At 39.9% G+C, this 21,836-nt stretch overlaps 1 protein-coding gene across 2 annotated transcripts; it reads left to right on the plus strand.

The window, feature by feature from the left end:
* Positions 1–321: 321 nt before the first annotated feature.
* Positions 322–13,996, plus strand: LOC102716495 (protein MICRORCHIDIA 7). Of its 2 annotated transcripts, none has more exons than XM_015836163.2 (20): positions 322–798; positions 2,051–2,128; positions 2,277–2,311; positions 2,392–2,470; positions 3,133–3,225; positions 3,758–3,842; positions 4,688–4,763; positions 5,093–5,218; positions 5,496–5,594; positions 5,673–5,774; positions 6,292–6,450; positions 6,540–6,635; positions 8,476–8,527; positions 8,612–8,723; positions 8,867–8,931; positions 10,471–10,865; positions 11,571–11,665; positions 12,370–12,445; positions 13,085–13,207; positions 13,298–13,996. In XM_015836163.2, the coding sequence occupies exons 1-20, from the start codon at positions 384–386 to the stop codon at positions 13,364–13,366; spliced, it is 2,430 nt and encodes an 809-aa protein (XP_015691649.2). In that variant the 5' UTR covers positions 322–383; the 3' UTR covers positions 13,367–13,996. The 2 variants fall into 2 exon arrangements, with proteins under 2 accessions (XP_015691649.2, XP_015691647.2); XM_015836161.2 differs by having other exon boundaries at positions 10,471–10,868; positions 13,298–13,367.
* The last annotated feature ends 7,840 nt before the right edge of the window (positions 13,997–21,836 follow it).

Raw genomic sequence — 21,836 nt, forward strand, 5'->3', positions numbered from 1 at the left:
GCGTTCCACCTCACCTCGTCTCTCTATGACACCCCCGGCCCACCATCTCCCCACGCGCGCGGAGCTCGTCTCTCCATGACATCCCGGGCCCACCACCTCCCCCACGCGTGCGAAGCTCGAGGAAAAGAAAGCTAACCTTCCCCTTCCCACAATCACCGCCCTCAAATCAATGACACGTGGGGCCGAAGGTGGCGGAAAGGTAGGGGAGCCCACATGTCATTGACTCGGGTAGCTGACCGCATCACTGCGCTCGTGAGCTCGCGCCGAGGCGTATATAAGCTGGCCGCTCGGCGAGGCAAGGAAAATTTTAGGAGAATTTTTGTTAGGAGGGGGAAATAGTGTTGGATTTGCAGATAGATCCCTGGGTCTTGTCGATTTCGCCGATGAATCATCGGGCGGTGAAGACCGAGGCGACGGCGGCGGTGGCGGCGGTGGAGCGGCCCCGGCCGTTGGCCGTGGCGGTCGGCGGAGGCGGAGGAGGACCGCCCACCGTCGAGCAGCGGCTGATAGAGCTCAGCAGCAGCGACTCCGACTCCGACGGAGAGGGCGGCGGCGTTGGCGGCGGTGGGAAGAGGTGGCGGGGGCTGGAAGTGGGTGGACCGGCGGGGAAGCGGGCTAGGGTTTCCGCAGCGGGGGCGGCGGTGGATGTGCCCCCGGGTTTCCTCGATCCTCTACCGCAGGCGGTGGCCGCGGGGGAGGTGGAGGTGGAGGCGCCGTCGAAGAGCGCGACGAAGCAGTTCTGGAAGGCCGGAGACTACGACGGGAAGCCGCTTGGGGATGGGGCGCGTCAGCCGTCAGGTATTTCCAGGTCGCATAGTAATTCTGCAGTCCAGTTCGTGTCGACATTTGTAAAATTGGTTGGTTCATCGCAAGGAGAGATGAGAGATTGCTGGGACAATAATACGTTTAGTTTTCCTAATGATTTACTTAGAATTTCCGATGATTTTGTTTTATTTCGTTTTAGTCTATATATTTGATTGATTTGAGAGGTTTTGTTCTTTCGTGAGAAAATTCATGCAATCGGGGAATTTCTTGAGATACAGTAAAAATGTAGCACTTCTGAACTGCGGAGCGTGAATGTTGAAACAATAATACAAACGAAAAGGTTATATGCTGCTGCACGAACTTGCGAGCTTACAGTAACTCCATATATTGAATGCTGATACCCTTGGGCAAGAGCTTTAATGAATTGCTCTGGGCCATGATTTTTTACTTCTATAGAACTCCGTGGTGATACATGCCAAGATATAGTTATGAACACTTGAAATAAAACACAATACAGTACTGAAATCGAAAAAAAATTATCCGTGCCATATTCTAAGATGTTTTAGTTTTGTCGTAGGTCAAAACTTCTCTAGCTGCACCAACATCTACAAACATCAAATTATTTTATTAACATCTGCCATGAAATATGTCTTTATAGTGTATTTATTTGGTACTGTAGATGTTAATTATTTTCTATAAACATCATCAAAGTTAGAGAAGTTTGACTTAGGAACGAAAACACCTATGATATGAAATGGGGATGTTTTTGTTAATATTCATGGATGATCAACATATTTGTGGAATGCTAATGAAATATGTCATCTATAAATTTGCTGTGTTGTTATCTTAGATAGGTACATATTTGAGTTAGGTATTGAGCTTTGACAAATGTTGGGAATGGAATCACTTGGACTGGATGCTTGTTCTTGTTCCCTTAAAATCTATTTATGTTTTCGACTTGACCCTTTTTAGGAAAATAATTGCCAATGAAAGTAGGGTTGAGCCTTGTGCAATGTTGAATAGGAACATAACTAAATGAAGTAGTTCTGATTTACTAAGATTTACTTATGTCTCTTTGATGGAATGTTCTCTTTTCATTCATAAAATGAACTTATCAACTGACATGCTCTTTATGGAAGTCTGTATATGTGTAATGATATTTAGTATTGTGTTTCTGCATTCTCTTATCTCACAGACTCTCTTTCCAGTGTCTGGAACTCTGGATTAGATGCATGTGTATCTGTGATTTTCTATATTCTAATTTCACATCTACCTTCCTTTTCAGTATCTGGATTGGATCATGTTCGTGTACATCCTAAGTTTTTGCACTCAAATGCAACAAGCCACAAGTGGGCTCTGGGGGGTATGGTTTTCACCTTCATTTTACCATTGTCCTACCATTTTTTCACATGAATATTCAGATACACTAGCAGTGTCATGTTATTTGCTCACACAACTCAACCAATGTTTGGTCACACCGGTTGGCTAACATGCATTGATCTATGTTATAGCTTTGGCTGAGCTGTTGGACAACTCTCTTGATGAAGTAAGTATTGTGAAATATAAAGTGCACTACTTTGTAGCATTGAATCCTTGTATGTTTACTGAGCTCCGTTCTCTTCTAAGGTCATAAATGGAGCTACCTATGTGAACATTGACATGTTGGAGAACGACAAAGACAAAACAAGAATGCTCCTTGTTGAAGGTGCAAAACCTTTTCACCTGTTACCTTTAATTGTTGGCATATATTTGCTAAGTTTCGTTATTTTTAGTAACTTGATATGGCACCTTTATTTCTATTTATTTTATCATAAATTTCTTTGATGACAAGAAACTCCTGCATTCAAAGCAAGTTAATAAAATAGTCCATTTCTATTCATGCTAGAACTAAACGCTGATTTATTTGATAGCAAATTAAGTGAACATCTATTTCACTCTGGTACCTGATAAGTTGGGTCTTGTTTTACAGTATTAACATGATCTGGGACATGAAAAACAGAAGATCTTTTTTCAATTGTCTCTGTTGGTCTGTTCTATGTTATGAATACTGTATGCTGGCGTTTCCCTTAGCAATTAAATTCATAGACACATTCAAGAAAGTTTAGGGATTTGCAGAACAAAATGAAAGATAATTAATTAAGGTTGGACAACCTCAAAAGATTATAGATCTTTTACTGAATCATCGCTTGAATGGATAACACATGTAAGTGTTATTTAATTATACTATACATTGTGTAAGCGTACTTCAAAATTCAGATATTGTACCAAGTTTACAATTTAACTTTCACATTAACCTTACAAATGGAGCCACAGTTGCAGAATTGCTTGAATACTTATAATTTTCTCACTTGTTATATTACTGTATAGATGATGGTGGTGGAATGGACCCAGACAAAATGCGGCAGTGCATGTCCTTGGGTTATTCAGCCAAGAGCAAAGTTGCAAGTACAATTGGGCAATGTAAGCTTTGAAAAACAATTTTTTTTTATTTTTTGGTTGCTTCACTAAATCAATGTTTTCTGTACAGTAAAATAGCTAGCAGTCGTTAAATCTGTAACCATGTGTCATCTAGGTCAACGAACTTGCAAAGTGTAGATTCAGTTCACTAAACTTATTAAAGCATGTCATGCTGCATGGACTTCTTTGGGAACTGACGTGGCAGTTGATGTGGACACAGATGTGGCTGCCACATCTCTCTCCTTTCTCGTTAGTCATATCTCGCATCCTCTCTATCTATGGTAGCAGAGCATGACATGTGGAACTTACAATTCTTATTTTCGCATCATCTGCCACATCAGCACTCAAGGAGGCATCTGACTGTTTTGCACCTAGATGACATACTTGAACAGGTTTAAGGGCCAAATTTCCACTTTCCAAATTTATGGACCTAGATGACACCGGCTTACATGTTTAACAACTGCTATTGTATTTTACTCCTTTTAGTTTGTTGGCCAAACTGTGATTCATTCAACTTAAATTTGCTCTATTACAGATGGAAATGGTTTCAAGACAAGTACAATGAGACTTGGTGCCGATGTTTTAGTTTTCTCCCGTAGTGGTGGAAAAGGTGGCAAAAGGTTATATTCCACTCTATCATGATATGGTTTACCATTTCTAAACAACCACAATTTGTTTGGACAGATGAGCTACCAGAAAACATGTATAGTTCACTATCTTGAAAGCACCAAATTATATTTATTCAATTTAGCTAGCAGGTCAAATTGATTTCTCCTGAATTTGATTTAAATCTGGAGTGCATTACCATTGTGTTCTGAAAAACAATTCCTTTACACTCATAGGCAATGTATAATCATGAACTCTCTTCATTTCCAGATAAAAATCCTTTTAGTCAATGCATAATCTATATTTTTCTCTCATATGACTAAGGCTGTGTTCGGCTAGCCGGTTGTTAATAGGCGCGGAAAACACGGTAATAGATTAATACATGATTAATTAATTATTGATTATAAAAAAATTAGAAAAATGTATTAATCTGAATTTCTAAAGCAACTTTCCTATAGAAAATTTTCGCAAAAAATACACCGTTTAGCAGTTCGAGATGCGTGCACGCGAAAAACGAGGGAAATTGGGTTATTAGTGGGAAGTAACGAACGGGGCCTAATACTTGGTTACAGAGTTAAACAGATTTGCTGTATGGAAATGACACCACTTGTTCCATCATCAAGAGTATTATGCATTATACTGAGCTTTTATAGTTTTATCAATACAATATGATAAGAATTAAGAATTGGTGCAAAATTTTAGTAAAATACTTTAATTTCGTAACGACTGAGAATTAGGTTCCTTTCCTTTTTATGAAGTTACATGTGGCATTTCTTTTCATCATGTATTTTGTACTTTACATTTTGAGTTATTTTCCTTTATCAAGAAATTGAGACCTTTACTTTTGTTTGGCATGAAGGCATACCCAAAGCATTGGAATGCTATCATATACCTTTTTGAGGAGCACCAACAAAGAGGATATCGTTGTTCCGATGGTAGGATTCTTCTTTTTGTGGTCTTTATTAGTATTGAATTAAATTATTAATTTTCTATAGAGATTTATTTTTGCTCTCATGTTCTTTTTTTTTACCACCCACCCAAATCGCTCATTCTCATTTTTCTCAAATATTTGTGGGAGGATTCCGAAGACACTTCCTCTAATCCTCACACCTTTTCTCAATTTTGTCAACCCATATCCTTGTGCAAGTTAAAATAAGCACTTCTGTACTGATTGGAGGGGATACTCTCTTGGAAGAATAGTTTGCTGGAAATTAGTTCTAATGTCTATACTTTCTGGATTTTCGAATGTTTGGAAAAAATGCAGATTGATTATGAAAATGAGCAAGGCTGGAAAAGAAAGTTGCGGACTACATCTGCTGATTGGAATACAAGCTTACAGACTATTATTACGTGGTCTCCATATTCAACTGAAGCAGAACTACTTGAGCAGGTATAATTTATGCAAGATCACTGAACAAATATGTTTTTATGCTATTTGTTTATTTTTCTCGAAGTTTCTTTGTTGTCATGATGCTTAATTTCAAAAGAAAATCATCTTTTCGCAATCTGCATAAGCTAATACTCTGGTTGCATACTGGACAATGAAAGATTTAGTTTCTTGGAGCTGTGTATATTTTAGTTTTTTGTTGTCAGAAACAAAAAAAAAAGGAATATCAATTCAGTTTAGAATCCAAATTCACATTCCAAAGTTGCTGTAAATTTTGCAGTTTAGTTCTATAAAGGATCAAGGGACTCGGATTATCATTTACAATCTTTGGGAGGATGATGAAGGACATCTGGAGCTTGATTTTGATGCTGACATAAATGTAAGTTCTACTATTAACACTATGCAACCATTCCCACCATGTTTTAGTTAATTAGCTGGTATGATTTTGCAATGACAGGATATTCAACTCAGAGGTGGTAATCGTGATGAGAAAAATATTGACATGGCTAAGAAGTTTCCAAACTCCAAACATTTCCTGACTTATAGGCATTCATTAAGGGTAAGTTTCAGAGTACCTTTTGATTTGAATACTTATGCTTGATATGTGTTCTGATAGTTCTAAATTTTGTTTAGTATTAGCATTTAATAGTGCCTCCATTTGTGACTTACATGTATTTCATTTATATGCAGAGCACATTATCCCATTTGTGCCATGCGATAATTGTTAGGAGGCATGCTTAAACTGTGAAGACTTAATCCCAGTCTTAATTGATACACCAGTTACATCTCCCATGCATCACATTCTTTATGATTAGAAGAGTAAGCATGTGGTGATCACTGGTCAATGTGTCCAGTGCATGCCATTCATTAAACTGAATATCATCTAGATTAATTTTTGAAACAAAAAAAAATCTTATTTAGTTGTAGATTTGCCTGACTTTTGGCAAGAGACAAAATAACAGTGTCCACTCGTTCTGATGAACTAGAATCAATTCCCTTTCCTATTTTTGTGTTCTGCATTTGCTGGTCCAGTAGTCAGGCTTGCTGATAATGATTTTTGTAACCTTTCTGTGCAGAGCTATGCATCCATTTTATATCTTCGAGTTCCAAGTTTTTTCCAAATGATTTTACGTGGAAAGGAGATTGAACACCATAATATTGTGACCGACATGATGCTGAAGAAAGAGGTGAAATACAAGCCGGTTGTACCTAATGGAGCTCCAAAGGATTCAAATGTTAAGACCTGTAACCTCGATTCTTTCCTGAATATTGAGGATGTACGTTATACCGCCATCACTAATCAAAATTTTCTTCTATATCTCAGATGGTTGCTGATGTAACAATTGGCTTTGTTAAAGATGCAAAATATCATGTTGATGTTCAAGGATTTAATGTATACCACAAGAACCGGCTAATAAAGGTATTACTATCGTTATCCTTTTGTGCTGTAATAGTTTTTTAGGGGTTGTGGTTTGTGACCATTTAAGTTCATTTGCTTTTCACAATGTGCTCTTATAATTATTATTTTATCAGACACTTATGTGCCATATATTAGTAATGAGTTCGTGACTTAGTTGGTGTTAGCCAAACATGCATTTGTGAATGTTACCTGGGTGGCCACCTAACCTCCCTATGTGGTAGCTTGGATACAGGTGCCACCCTCCCAGCTATGCTCTGCCTCTGAGTTAGATGATTGGGCAGTAGGTACTAGGCACTAGGTTCTGGTCTATGACCTGTGTAAACCCTTGGTGAATACTGACATTTTATGCTTGATAAGCTATCACTTTTTAAATAAATGTCTAGTTGGTTAGTATGTTTCTTTGTGGTGTTAATATTCTGAATTTTTCACATTCTAACCCTTTTCGTAAAGAAATTTTACAAATAGACCCCTTGGCGCCATGGAGCGTGGTGCGGTGGTGGGTTTGACCGGTTAGACCCGAGCCAATGTGGTGCCGACATTAGAAGTAGTTTACTAACTTTTGGTTTGCAAAAGTGAACTGTATTAATTAGTGTAGTGTAACCTCGTCGTGTGAAATGAACTCTTACATATGAAATGTTTTCAAATATTTTGGAATATTTTTGGAGATAAGGATGGATACAAGGAAAAAATTGTATAGTTTAGCAATAATGATTTTGTTTAGTCATAGCAATGTGCAAACCCTAGGGAACAATATATTTATAGGTAATTATGTAAAGTGTGGGACTATTAGTGCTGTAGATATTAAATTTTGTACATAGTGATGCTATTCATTTGTTGCGACCAACATCCATAGCGGTAACCAAAATTGGACTTAGTAAATTTGATATCGACCCAGCGGTTAATAATTAATGTTTGTAGGATGTCGAAGAAGGATACAACTGTGTATTGTCGCACCCAACATCCGTAATGTAACCAAAATTGTACATAATGATGCTATTTCTATGGCTAAACAAAATCATCATTGCAACACTTCACAATTTTTTCCTTGCATTCATCCATATGTCTAAAAAAATTCCAAAAAGAATGAAAATCAACACATATATAAGAGTTTATTTCACACATGGTTACACCACACCTATACAATTCACTATTTCAAATAAAAAATCAGTAAACTTGTTCTAGGTTAATTTTTAGGGTTTTACCCCGATCTATGAAAATAACCAATAAATTCAAAAAAGGGGTACATGAAGAGAATAACGTACCTTTCAATTTCACCCAAAAATCCAATGGAAAACTTGGTTATTTTGTGTGGATTTGAGATGAGGTCTGAAGGTGTGAGAGGAGAGAGTTAGAGATATGAGAAGCCTCGGACTGGAAGAAGGCAGGAATGAGGAGAGAAAGAAAGAGAGGTGTGTGTGCACTGCCAGGGTGCCTCGGCTCTAGAGGGCATGGCGTCACGCCCCTCCTTCCGCCACATCGGCTTGGGTTTGACTGGTCCAGCTCACCTCGGCGCAACACTCTTGGGTGCCGAGCAGTTATACCTCCACGTCACGCCCCCTGACATCATGCTACGGGTCCATTCTTGTCTAATGTTTCGGGAGGGGTCTATTTATGAAATTTCTTTGCGAAAAGGGCTAGAGTGTGAAAAATTCAGTTTAATCTTGCATTTCAGAAAATTCTATCTACTTGTCTTTGATGAATGGAGTCAATATTGAGTTATTGACCTTTTTGAATGTTCAGTATTCTGTTTCTGATGAATGCTTCTTCAAATTGCATATAAGAGTATCCAAAGTGTTGGATTATTTTTCGAAATATGTGAATTTTAATTTGTTTCTTTTAGCCTTTCTGGAGAGTGTGGACTGCTGCTGGAAGTGGTGGGCGTGGTGTCATAGGTAAGTAACAAGGTTGTTTGCTTGATTCTATTTCTTTGATTCATTGACTTCTTGTTCAAGGAATGATCAATTTACTCTGCACAGGTGTGCTTGAGGCTAACTTTATAGAGCCAGCTCATGATAAGCAGGACTTTGAGCGCACAACACTTCTTGCAAGACTTGAAGCACGATTAGTTCAAATGCAGAAGGACTATTGGTTTGTTTCCTTCTCATTTTTCTTGGTTTACTTATGTGGTCACATGGCACAATATCAGTTCTATTGTAGGCCACCTTTTGGCTTATCAATTAGTTGGACATATGGTTCTAGTTTTCACTTTCCCCCTTCTCTACCTCTCACAGGTCAGGAAATGCTCATCGAATTGGATATATTGGGACACGCGCTGGCAGATATAATGAAACAGAAGGTAAATGAGTGATATGACAATTTGACTTTGCTATGGCCTTTACTATTGATTTTAGCTGTTTATTTTCTTGTTGTTACTTATCTCAAGTAACAAAAGTTACTAAAATATCAATGTTAACATCTTAAGTTTGTAATGTTGCTTCATCATTTGTGTATTTGGGTTTTCAATGTGCTGCATTCGCTTTTTGGTGCTCTGAGATTCAGACAAATTCAGTCAAGGTAGCCTGTCACATAATTTCAGTTGTATATACCAAAATGGATAATATAGTGTGGAAAGGATGTTGGATCATCAGGATTTCACTTTTTGTGTCCAATTCTGTTGTGTAAATTAGATTCGTTTTCTAGTGAATGACCCTCATGTGTGCAAAGAAATTTTATACAGGTTTAGGCCTCCCTAAGGATAATAGCCCTAAGCCCTGTGGGTATGTACATATCTGGATATTGGAGTACAATGTATGTAGGGGAGATCCTAATCTAGACCTACTTTGACAAGACACTCATGGTCATCAACTGGCTGGTGTTGGGATGGATTAGTATGTGGCTACGGTGACTGGAGGAAAAGTTTGAGCCTTTCAGGACTTGCTACCCCCCAGCCCTGTGCTGTTGAGAAGATGAATGCATAATATTACCTCCCTTTCACATTATAGGATATTCTAGTTCTCCCTAGATTCATATGGATGCTAATGAATATGGATACATAAATAAAACTTATTTATTGATCCATGGATGAATCTAGGCCGAGCCAAAACATCTTATAATATGGAATGGAGGGAGTAGACAACAAATGAAATGGTGGGAGAAATATATTGGTTTAGTTTCTTTCTTAATTGCAAAACATTTCCAAGTTAGAAGCCATCAAGCCAAGCATAGCAATGGATAAAGCCTGGACAAAGGATCCACAGCCACTTTCATTCTTCATGTTACTAGAATAAGGAGGCCCTACATTGTTAACACGTATGGTTTCTCAATGGTGTTCATAGATGTGAAGCAACATCACAGATGCTACCTTCATTTCATATTGTAAGACTTTCTAGTCTTGTCTAGATTAATCCATTGATGAATGTATATAATTTGTATATATGTCTAGATTTATTAGCATCTATATGAATCTAGACAAGCCTGGAAAGTCTTACATTGTGAAATGGAGGGAGTACAATTTAGTTGTGCAGATCATCATCCTGAGCGCTTGTGCTTTGAATATGTATTGTATAGGTGTGAATTGGTATGCTCATCCCTCTGCTAAGGCTTGCTTATCCCCGTTAACGAATATGCGATGTTTGACAAGGCATACATTTTTCTAATTGTTTAATTATAAAAATTATGTTTGTATGAAAAAGTAATAATGCAACATTTTTATAATTGTTTAATTATAAAAATTATCTTTGACTCGTCCAACTTCTTATTGAATAAAGGGTTGCACATCCCATGGTTGTTTGGTCCCTTTACATGGGCATGGAGCTTTGTTGTTCTATCACTTCAATTGTAATGATCTTTAGATATAAGTAGTTATTATTTTACAAATATGACCTTCTTTGGACAGAGAACTCCCCAGAAGTTACCCAAAGTGTACAGCAATCACCTTACCCTACTGGGAAAGATTATGGCAAATCAAATAAAAAGCAATCACCTTACCCTGCTGGGAAAGAATATGGAAAATCAAATAAAAAATCTGGGAAGGCAAGCACATCATTTCATATTCAACGAAGAACTGAGAAGTCTGCAACGACTAAAGTATCTGGAAGATCCGTAATGGATGGTCTTTTAGATACTAGTGATGAAAGTGATTCTGAGTTTGTGTGTGCCGCCCCACCTTCTAGCTCAAGATCTCATATGCTGAATCTGCATAGAAAATCTTTCCAGAATGGAACTACTTTGGCAACACCTTCATCCAATGGACTCACAGAAAAAGAGAGAAACAGATCTGCATCCCAGCCTGTAGTAATTTTCTGCTCCCTCTGACCTTTTTTATGTACTGTTAAACTTATATTTTTACTGGGCTTATATTTACCTACATTCTTAGATGATAATTAGGATTAGGCCATGTTTGCTAGGGTGACCATCCTACCCATTCTACAGCTGAAACTCATTTTGTTGCCTGTGTTGCATGGATATGCGATACTGGTATGGGCATATGGATGCGGCCATACAGTGATGCGGGAATTCTCAAAAGTATATGCATATATATATTTATATATTTTTATTTTTCAAAAAACATAAATACCTGGGACTATAGAGGAAAACAATAAGGTAATCCATAATCTTATTGTTTTCCTCTTCTATAGTCCCATGTATTTTAGTGTTTTGAAATATATATATATATATATATATATGTATATATATATATATTTATTTATTTACTAGCCATATCAACGTATTGATGATTTTGAGAATTCCTGTATACCTTATCACCGTTCCAGTATCGCATATCCATGCAACACAGTTTAATTCCAATTCAAAATTTGCAGAATACCATTCAAAATTACAATGTTTAATTCTTTTATTTATATAATACAATGCACATTTAACATGAATACAAATCTGCTGGTTATCATCGGTATATAATAGATGCATCCATATTTTGTATATGGCTCTCATTCAAGTAAATAGTTTCTGTATTTATCTGTGCTGTTTACCCTGCAGGGACTTAATGTGGCAAGTAATGGGGTACATACAATTGATGATCACGAGACTATTATCAAGCAACTGAGGGATGAAAACTCATCATTGAAGGAAAGGTGAATATATGGTTGGGTCCAGCTTCTACTTTTCATGTCACTGTTAGAATGAAGTAACACATTCAGTCAAACTGGTTTCATCTTTTTACCTAAATATTTTAGGTCTCACTCATTTTTTGAATTTTCAGTCACAATTTATTAATAATTTAAACTATGAATAGAAAATCAAGTAATCAAGATATGCATGTTGAGGATGAGCTGAGTATTTGGGTATAACGAATACATTTTTTCAGAAAAAAAAAGGATGCACAATTGCACTTACCCCATCGTGCCATTTTTTCTCAGCCCCTTGTAATGCAATGCAATTCTTGAGCATCCAAACCTAATGAATTTAGGACACCTGTTTGTATGTGCCGTACTCCGAATGGGTGAGCTGTGGGCATTGTCATAGTGCATTAGGTTCTCAACAAATTATTCAAGATTTATGATTACCAATTCTAGCCCTAACACAGTTTAAAACCAGTAAACTACACATAGATAGGCTAGTAATCACTAAAAGTACGGATATGATTTATATGTTACATTCTGCATGATTTAAGACTATCCTGTTACAGCCATTCTGAGCAGTTGAATATGATTTGCCGTAAACGTTTTTCTTTGTGGAACATGCAGTAATGTTTTTTCCCTGCAATTTACTAAACTACGAAGTTTTATCCTGAGATTGCTATAAAATGCATTGCTACTTTGTGCTGCTCTCTCATCAGGTTATTGAGGGTGGAAGAATCATTATCACAGGAGCTGGTGATTGAACGTGATAAGAACAAATCATTAACAGAGAGGGTATGCACTTATGTCTTTCTCCTGTAGAGTGTAGACATATATACTGTAATTTCTTTGGGCCTGAAGAAGTTTATTATTTACCCAACCCATGTAGTGTTATCTTGGTTCTTAAGTTTTGCGCGGCACAAACTATTTGAACAATCTGATGTTAGTAAAAACAATAGCAAATACAAACTCTTGATGCTTGCAAGTCTAAATTCACAATTTGTTCCGTCTAATACTAAAGAGAAAGTTTATCTAAACACTTATTACAATGCTTCACATGTTCTCAGAGGAATTCACAGGAATTATCTTCCATGTTTCATTTGCTTGATAGTAGGTTTTTAATGCCGTTTTGGTTTTTTTGATTGAGTCAAGCTTTCACAAGTGCATGCTTTCACATCTTTACAAGCGGTTGGAAGCTGTGATCATGTAATTTGTTGTTCTTATTTTTGTCTGTTTATTATGACTACTCAGGTTTGCTATTGCAAGCTTTGCATACCAACCGACTATAAAGCTTTCTGTGTTATCTCTGCTTGTAGGATTTTTTTTTTGTGCTGATAAAGCCACTTATATTACTCATATTTTTGCCACAAGAATACACTGCAATCTTCATATGATGTATATTGCTGATCCCCTTACCCACCCTTTTTGTCTCAGTTAGAGGATGCACAGAGGCAACTTGAAACTTCAAATAAGGAACAAGAAGCACTTATTGACATCTTCTCTGAAGAAAGAAGTCGTCGAGACCAAGAGGAGGAAAATCTGAGAGCGAAGCTAAAGGTGAGTGGGAGATTGAAGCTTACCTTGGTACTAAATTGCAGTATCACTGCTTTTTCACTCTGATAAGCAATTCAATTTATCTTTTGTTAGGATGCTTCTTCCACTATACAAGACCTGCTGGAGCAGTTAAACGCTGTCCGAAAAGGACGTAAGGTTTGAGGAGGGGGGGAGGGGGAGGGGGGGGGGGCTTCGCTAAGTGGACGACCTCTTAGTTTGTTTCACTCTCGTAGGGCATTGCAGTTACCTTCCTGGTTACTGAGCCATTGTAGCTTTTGTGCAGAGAGAGGCTTTAGGCCATTCCAACCTTGTCTAGAGTTGATAGCTAGGTAGTTTCATCTTCGCATTCCTGATCACTTCCAGCATTGTGTACAGGCAAGGAATGCCAATAAAGGCTACTGTTAGTGATTGGTATGTGATTTTGTAGGTAACCACTTGCTTAGTGATTCCTTTCGTTGTCTTCCAGTTCAAGTTGCACATAGTTGTGTCAAACCGTTCTCAATTTTTCTGCGTCCGGGCATTCATCTTTCATGTCTTCGTGTCTGACAGTGAGACCGTGTTAACAAAACTTTATGGCTGCAAGGGAGGTTAAGGGCATTGGTTGAGGTGACACTAGGAAGGAAGGAGGGGCTAGGGACGCGAGGAGACTCACGATAGGTGCAGATCCTAGGGCATCCATAGTGCAAGTGGCTTCAGATGTCATGTATGCCGAGGCCACTAGTTAAAAAAATATATATTCCACGATGTAAGTGGCTTTAACCGCATCTTACATTTTTATGTCAGCTCTTAATATTTTTTAATTTAATCCTTACATATTTTTCCTTTTGTGTAGAAGTCCAAAATTTTACACAATAGTCCTCATAACATGAAATTAAAGTATATACTAGTCCATCTCTCATGTCGGACCATTTTCCTCCCCTTCCTCCACCAACTCTCTGGCGAGGCAGCGACGACCCTTTCCCTCCCTCTCCTTCCCTTGCCATGGCAGCAGGTGGCGTCGCCGGCGCCTCCGCTCCTTCCTAGCTACCTAGCTGGCGGCCTAGCAGAGGAAGGAGGTGGCAACGGCGACGATGTTGCAGATGTTGCAGCGGTGTAGATCAGGTGGCAACGGAGCTCATGCAGACGTGATAGAGCTTAGGCTGTGTGGTGCGAAGCTCCAGCGACGATGAGGTAACTGCCATCCTTCACCATTCTCCACCATTCTCTGCTTTTTCTGGTTGTTCCCAGCGGCACTGGGGCACAAGGAGGCGAAGCCCCGACCTAACAGCATGGATCCCCACCATGTCCTTGAGCCATCCTTTGCTAGGCTCCACGCGCCCTCCCGATGACATGAGTAGCCTACTCAAGCTATTCGCTCGTCCTCTCTCTTTTCCACGACGACTAGCGGCGGACGTGGCGTGGTGAGACTAATCACCACATCCGCCGCACTGTGAATACTCTAAGGGTGATGACACTAGCCACCTTGGCCACCTCACGTGCCTCCACATCGACGTCATACTGCACCACCTGTGACTGCCTTCATATGCTGCTACTATAAGTTTTCTCGCTCCCCTCTCGTGCGCATGCTGGCAGGGGTGTGCACACTATTGGGCTATATTTTATTCTTCCTCTATTGGGCTATTTGTGCCTAATAGATATGAGTTTTGGTTTTTTGGGTAATTCAGTTAACCAAAACTACTAACCGAACCGAACGTATGACCAAATTTCTTGGTCTCGGGCTCGGTTTTTTTTGCCACCCCTAGCGACAACTCAACTAGTGTGTTCAACCTATGCCGATATCTAGCAAAGAAGTAGGTTGCCATTTGGGAGGCCTTGTAGTACTACGGTTGACAATGTCCCCACCAGGGGCCCGTGGACCTGGTAGGGACCTGCCTCTATGGGGTCAAGGGACATTTTTGCCTAGGGGGGTTCGGGGTTGGGGCTCGAGAAATATTCGACGGCAGGGATGGAAAGGAAAATCACTCGCGGGGCCTCGAAATAAGATTAAAAGTCCAATAAGTTGGCCTATTGCCTATTTTGTATCCCATTTTGTATAAGTGAAAATTGAAATAGCAAAACCCTAATGGCCCAATCCCTACATCTAGCCTCTGTAGTCCCTCCATGATTCCCTCCCCAGCCGCCAATCTCCCCTGCACCACATCCTGACACAATAACGTTTGGCCCTAGCTGACGATGCAACAACCCTAGCCTGATGTGGTGCACGACGACCACCCTAGTCCCTGACTCAGCATCGCGACCCTACACAGACTGACCCAACATCGCGACCCTAGATCGACATGGCACGACAACCACAACTCGATAAGGGAGTGTATGCTCCATCTGTTGATTTGCTTGCATATTTCTGTTGCATATAATTGGATCTGGTGGTAAGCATGTGTAGGGTTTGAGAAATTATCTAGACATTTTTGGGATTTTTGTTGCTTGGAAACATCTCGAGGACAGCGAGGTCTTTCTCAGGGTTGGGTTCAAGGCACAATTTCGGCCCTACTTCATTTCATGGTTAGGGCCAGGGTCATTGTTGCTTATCATGGTCTTGATCCGCCCCATTACTAACCCTACCCTCTAGGTTGATTTAAGGAAAAGCTAGATGAGGAGCTATCCTAGTAGGGATCAGAGTCAGATTGCTATTATAGTGTCAAATGCCTCCAAACAAAACCATCATCTAAGTCTCGTTTAAAATATTGATATGATAATCTCCCATCGTTTCGCTTCTACAACTATGCTATTATATTGCTTGTGCAACTATTTTATCATACTTTATTTTATTGTGTTTGCTTTTAAAAGTCTATAGACATGTATATAAAAAAACTTTTACCTAGAAATTATTTTTCTTTGTATAGTCATGTAGCCCTTTCTTCTAATAAGGAGCGGAAGGTGGGCGAAAAACTAAGGCTTTATGAATACTAGTTACATGCCCGTCAGGGGCGTAGCTCGGGATTAGTTAAGGTGGGGCCATGATTGAAATATTTTTATTTTTAAACCTTTTTAAGAAATAATTTTATTACTAAACCTCCGGGAAAAATATTTTCAAATCTGAACCTTTTGGTCATGCCACCGACAATAGCGTGGCAAGCCATTTGGCTACGACATTGTTGGTGGCATGACCAAAAGATTCATACGGTGGAAATATTTTTTACCCGAAGGTTTATTTCTTAAAAAGTTTAAATAATAAGAAAATTTCGCCGTGACTACCCCCGATATCACCCCATTAACATAAACCCCCACAGCCTAGCTAGCCCAGTACAAAGAGAACCTAGAGCTAGGTTTGCTACCCGTGTGCTCACGCAACTGAAGGCTGAAGCGGTGGCCGATAGCGCCCCTTTCCCATTCTCTCTGTCATCTATCCTCTGCGCTCACCGCCGCCACCCTGCCTGCCCCATCACCCAACACCCACTAGCCGCGGCTATGGCCAGCTGCCCAACGCTCGCGGCGACGCCATCCGTAGTTACGTCCAGCCACCCGCCGCTCCGTGGTCCGCCTGGCGCTCGCTCTGCGTGGATGCGGGCCTACGCCCCACTGGTTGACGCTCGCCTGCCCACTCAAGCACCAGCGCGGTCGGGCCCCGTTGCGGCGTTGCCCATCGACCGCCACCCCACCCCGTCACCTCCTGCCTAGCTTCTTTGGCCATACGCGGCTGCGCCCTGCCGGCTGATGCCCGTCGCCCAACCCTAGCCCCAGCCCCTGCTTGCTCACCTAGCACCCCGACACACACTGCTGATAAGGACATCAACGTCATCGATACATCCACGACCCCACGAGTACAATTTCATGGTCCTATTACCCGCGCTCGTGCACATCAACTCATCTATCAGATGAGTTCTTTCTTGAGTTCATGTTCCTATTCTTTATACCCCGGAGACACATGCACTATTGTTTTGCTCAGGAACGATGGAGAGGATCCAAAGGGGCGAGGATTCGCGTGGGGTAGATTCAGACTATAGGATAGCGTCAACTTCTGACGGTCACCACAACTTCATGCGAACTCGGATTTGGGCGTACAAGTACTTCGTGGAAAGTTTATCAAGTCTATTTTCAAATGGATCCAACTACACGTCATTATCTATTCTGGAGCAGCCGCTATTGTTGTTTTACTTCGGACTATTCTATGTCCATGGGTGCTGCGTCACCTCTTTTTGTCCCAATGGGATGTGTATCAAGTTGGGGCCCATTAGGGGCGCGTCCTAGGGTTAGAGCATGCCCCCATGGTTGTTCTATCCCCCTATTTATACCCTAGCCGCCGTCAAGAACGATGGGTTTTGTTTCTGCAAGTTAGCTTTTGCTACTTGCTTATATACGTGTGTGTTGGCGCAACCACTTGGATACTTGTTCACAGAACCCCACCATAATAATATTCATCTTTGTGTGTTATATTCATCTCGCAATTAAGTTGCTTATTTACTTGTTCTTGTAGTTCTTCGATTGCTCGCACGACAAGTGCCTCGTGGCCAGCGTCGCGCACCGCAAGATCGCAGCGATCATTGGAGGTGGTGTATCGGTTTCTAAGGCGCAGCGTTCTTGGACAGCTGTAGTCGAGCCATGAACGTTATCCTCACTTCAATCGAGTTATCCTCTCATCGAAAGATCGTGCACCGAAAAAAAACCCTCACTGATCTCCATCAACTGCTCCCTGGCAGCAGACTGCTGTGAGTGTGAGTGTATTCTCTCTATCTCTCTATCTCAACAAGAGTAAGACCGTCTTTCACAGTAACTAAATGGATTAAATTTCTATACATGGCGAGAATGAAATTATGGTAGTGATGTCCCTCAAATGAGAATTATTTACTTTTTATGACATCTCATTATTTATTGTTAAATTAGTCGATTAGCAATGTTGTAAGATGTTATTTTTATACTCTATCATATTTTAACTAAATTTTTACTCATATATGATTATGGTGTTCAATTTTTTTTGTCGCGTGAACTTGCGTCGTTGAAGTTTGGATAGACTACCTGGTAAAAATTTTCTGGCTACACCACTTATGCGCATGTGTTACAACGAACTATATTTAAGAAGGAAATAGTTGGTTCATAGCAAAAATATCATTTCCAGTATACCAACCAAAAATAATCTTTAGAAATATTCACATATATATACACAAAGCAACAATGATGTGGATAACATGTACATAAGAAAAACACATAAAACATTTCAATCCATACATCAATTATAAGTAAAACAAATCATATAATATAAACATGTCATTTATAATACTATAATAAAATTTTTTAGTAAAAAGAAGCAATTGTATGAAGAGGTAGACCATGGCCCTCCTCCGGATTGATGGTGACTGCATGCCCGCGCGCGAGCTCCTCCAGATCAGATCGACGACGACGATGATGACACGCTGCTTGTGAGGCCCCCTCCCCCCGCACCATTGGCAGCCATGGCACCCGGAGCCCCCATGTCGTCACCACAACTTTGAACGACAATGGTAGACAACGACCCTCGCTCACATCAACAATGACTATGCGTCATTGACTAGGAAAAAACACGTAATTAGCTGGTGGAACCGTAAGATCACGAAATTTACTGTAGGACACTATAAAAGTGTGGTAATTAGCTCTAGGGCACTCTGGCCAATTTTTTATTATTTTCAGAGTGAAAAATTCTAAAAATGATGAGATTGCTCTTGTGGCCAACCCGCTATGCGCCCTTATCGCCGCTGTCGCCGCCTGCTCACTCGCCCTATAGGCTAGGGTTTGGGAGTGGTGCAGCGCCAAGACCAACTGGGTCTGGTTCGACTGGACCCAGTCAACATAACGGGTTGGCCGCCGAAGGCAATCTCGTCATTTTTAGAATTTTTGACTCTCAAAGTAATAAAAAATTGGCCGGACTGTCCTATAGCTAATTATCACACTTTTATGGTGCCTTATAGTAAATTTGTGATCTTAGGGTGTCCACCGGCTAATTACCCGTTTTTTCGATGCCTTGTAGCAAATTTTGCCTATTTTGTTTTGTTTTGTTTTTTTGCTGCGACATGTGTTTATTTCAGATGGACACGAGGCACGCATAGAAGGGCGGGGATGAGGAAGACAATTGATTTGTTGTTTTTTTTTTGCCTGTGCAGAGAAGACATGACAGGATCTGTGATTTGTTTTTTTCTTTGGACAGTTGCGTTAGTATTTTTTGGATCTGCGATTTGATTTTTTTTCCTTATTTGGTGGGCAATTCCGTTTGTACTTTTTTTTTTGGATTTTTTTTATTTTTTTCATGTACAGGTGTTTTGGTAGTATAAATGGCCATACGGCCTGGCACCGCCCAGGTGCCGTTTTTCGTCGGGCCGGCACGGCCCAATAAACATAACGGGCCATATTGTGCCAGTCCACAGGCTACAGCTAATATCCAGGCACTGCCTAATTGCCGGCCCAATAAACATAACGGGCCATGCTGTGCCAGCCCACAGGCTACAGCTAATATCTAGGCACTGCCCAATAACACTCGGGCTATGTTGGGTTGGCTCAAAGGCACGATGGTTCATTTTGCTTATTTAGTAAAACGTCTATATTTTTTCTCACCTCTTTGGGCTGTGTGAATAAGTATATATTTCCTCCCTCGTCTCTCTGGGTCGTGTGAATAAGTCTATTTTCCGTCCTTATTTGGTCTGTGGTTTGTATGGCTAGAATAAATCCATTTTGCACACTTCTCCTTTTGGGCTAAACCTTATATGACTAAATTAAGTCTATTTTAGATTCTTTAATAATCTTTTTCATCCTACTAATTGAACCGGGTCATGCCGGGTCGGCACATCGTTCAAGATATCGGCCCAGGCGCAACCCAAAAGTCGGGCCAGGCCAGGCCAGCATGGGCCTGATCCCCATCATGCCGTACCGTGCTTAGGCTAGGCCAAGTGGTCGTGCTGTGGGCCGACGGTTGTCGAGCCTCGGCCTTATGCCATCTATAGTTCGTACGCTTGTAGAGGTTTTTTGTTTTTTGGTGGGCAGTTGCGTTCCTACTATTTTGAAATATATTTTTTTGTTTTTTCTTTCCATGTGTGCGTTGTTTTTTAAGGGACATATGTATCGTGGTAGAAGAGTAGGAAGAAAGACGACTCCGTTTTTAAGTAGTATACAGATATATCCATGCAAAATAGAGAGGCATATTCTAAGGAAACTTGTCATGAGTTTGGACCTTAAACTTTTCTTGTAAATTCCCACGCTCATGAGCCATTCCAAAGAAATTTAATGTGACATGCATGTTGAAATCCAAATCGTCTGCCCCAAATGAAAAACAAAATTGCTAGGTTTTTCCGAAAGAGGCGTTGGTGATGCTTTCTTCAGCGATGACAAAGCGTTTGGAGGGCATTGGGGCGTAGAACACAGCATCCTCAAAATGCAGGCATGGCGCGAGATATGGACAGATCGATGATGATCTCGCGGCATATATGGTGAATGGACTATTACGTATGTTTGTTTCGTCGTCACGACATGACACGGTTGGCTCTCGGGCCTCATCTGTTTGCTTGTTGAAGCGGATTGAAAGCCAAACGATATATTTGTAAATGATAAATAATTTATAAATAAAATTTTTATACATATGTTTAGAGATGTAAAGGATAAGGCTGAAAAATAAACTACGGAATAAAAACCCTTAAAATTAAATTCAAATTTATGGTTAAAAATTTAATTTTTTTTACTTAAGCATAAACAAAAGTGAAAAGACTTGTTTCACATGACTTGTTTCACATTTCTTCTATATGCACTTCTCCATGCTGTTGAGTAATCGCATGCCACATATATCATGACAAATAATTCAATACTTCAATGGACTATATCACACTAAATAATACTCCCTCCAGTCAAGAATGCTTGATGTTTAGGATAGCTAGCCTAGCTGTGCTATTAATCTATTATCAAGTATATTTTATTGTCTGAAACTTCATGTAAATATGACTAGAGGGAGTACTTAGATATATCCCATACCTACTTTATGACTATAAAATATCTTTTCATTATTTAGCATTTGGTATCAAACCCTTAATTTCAGTCTTCTTATGACATGTTCAAAGGTAGAGCCCGTTATTGGCTCTATCTAAAGTCACGTCAGCAACAAGAGTCTATTTTATAATGATACATGCAAAGGTAGAGTCAGGTGTGGTTTTTTCGTTAATACAATAAAATATTTTTTATTAAGCTAGTTTCATTTTTATACATTCTCATGCAAAAAAGTTTCCTTTAATAAATGATAAGAGTCGACTCTAAACCGTTGCCATGCATGGCAACAACTTTTCTCTCTCCTTCCCTCTCATTTCTTCATATCACCAAATTTGCTTACGTGGCGATTAAGAGAGTCAGCTAATAGACACCTTTATACGTGGCCTTAGTGCAGCTTACATTCTAAGATCATTGACTCCCAGTGAGAACCTTTTGCTCTATTCATGTACAACTTGGGTATCGGCGCCTTCAAATGAGAACTGTACATTCCAAGCAAGGGTTTAATTGATTAAATTTATATGTACTAGTACATAATAAACAAGGAAATGATCCTCTTGATTACCTTGTTTCTACGTACCTGACGCCTGACGGTGACTTAAAAGAACTAATTGCTCGGAAGAAAGCATATAGGAAAAAAAGAGTAAGAATATATACAACATGCCCTTAATTTGAGAGTTGCCCAATTAAAATCCCACAACAT

This window comes from Oryza brachyantha, chromosome 4 (assembly GCF_000231095.2).
Source record: "Oryza brachyantha chromosome 4, ObraRS2, whole genome shotgun sequence".
NCBI classification, from domain to species: Eukaryota; Viridiplantae; Streptophyta; class Magnoliopsida; order Poales; family Poaceae; genus Oryza; species Oryza brachyantha.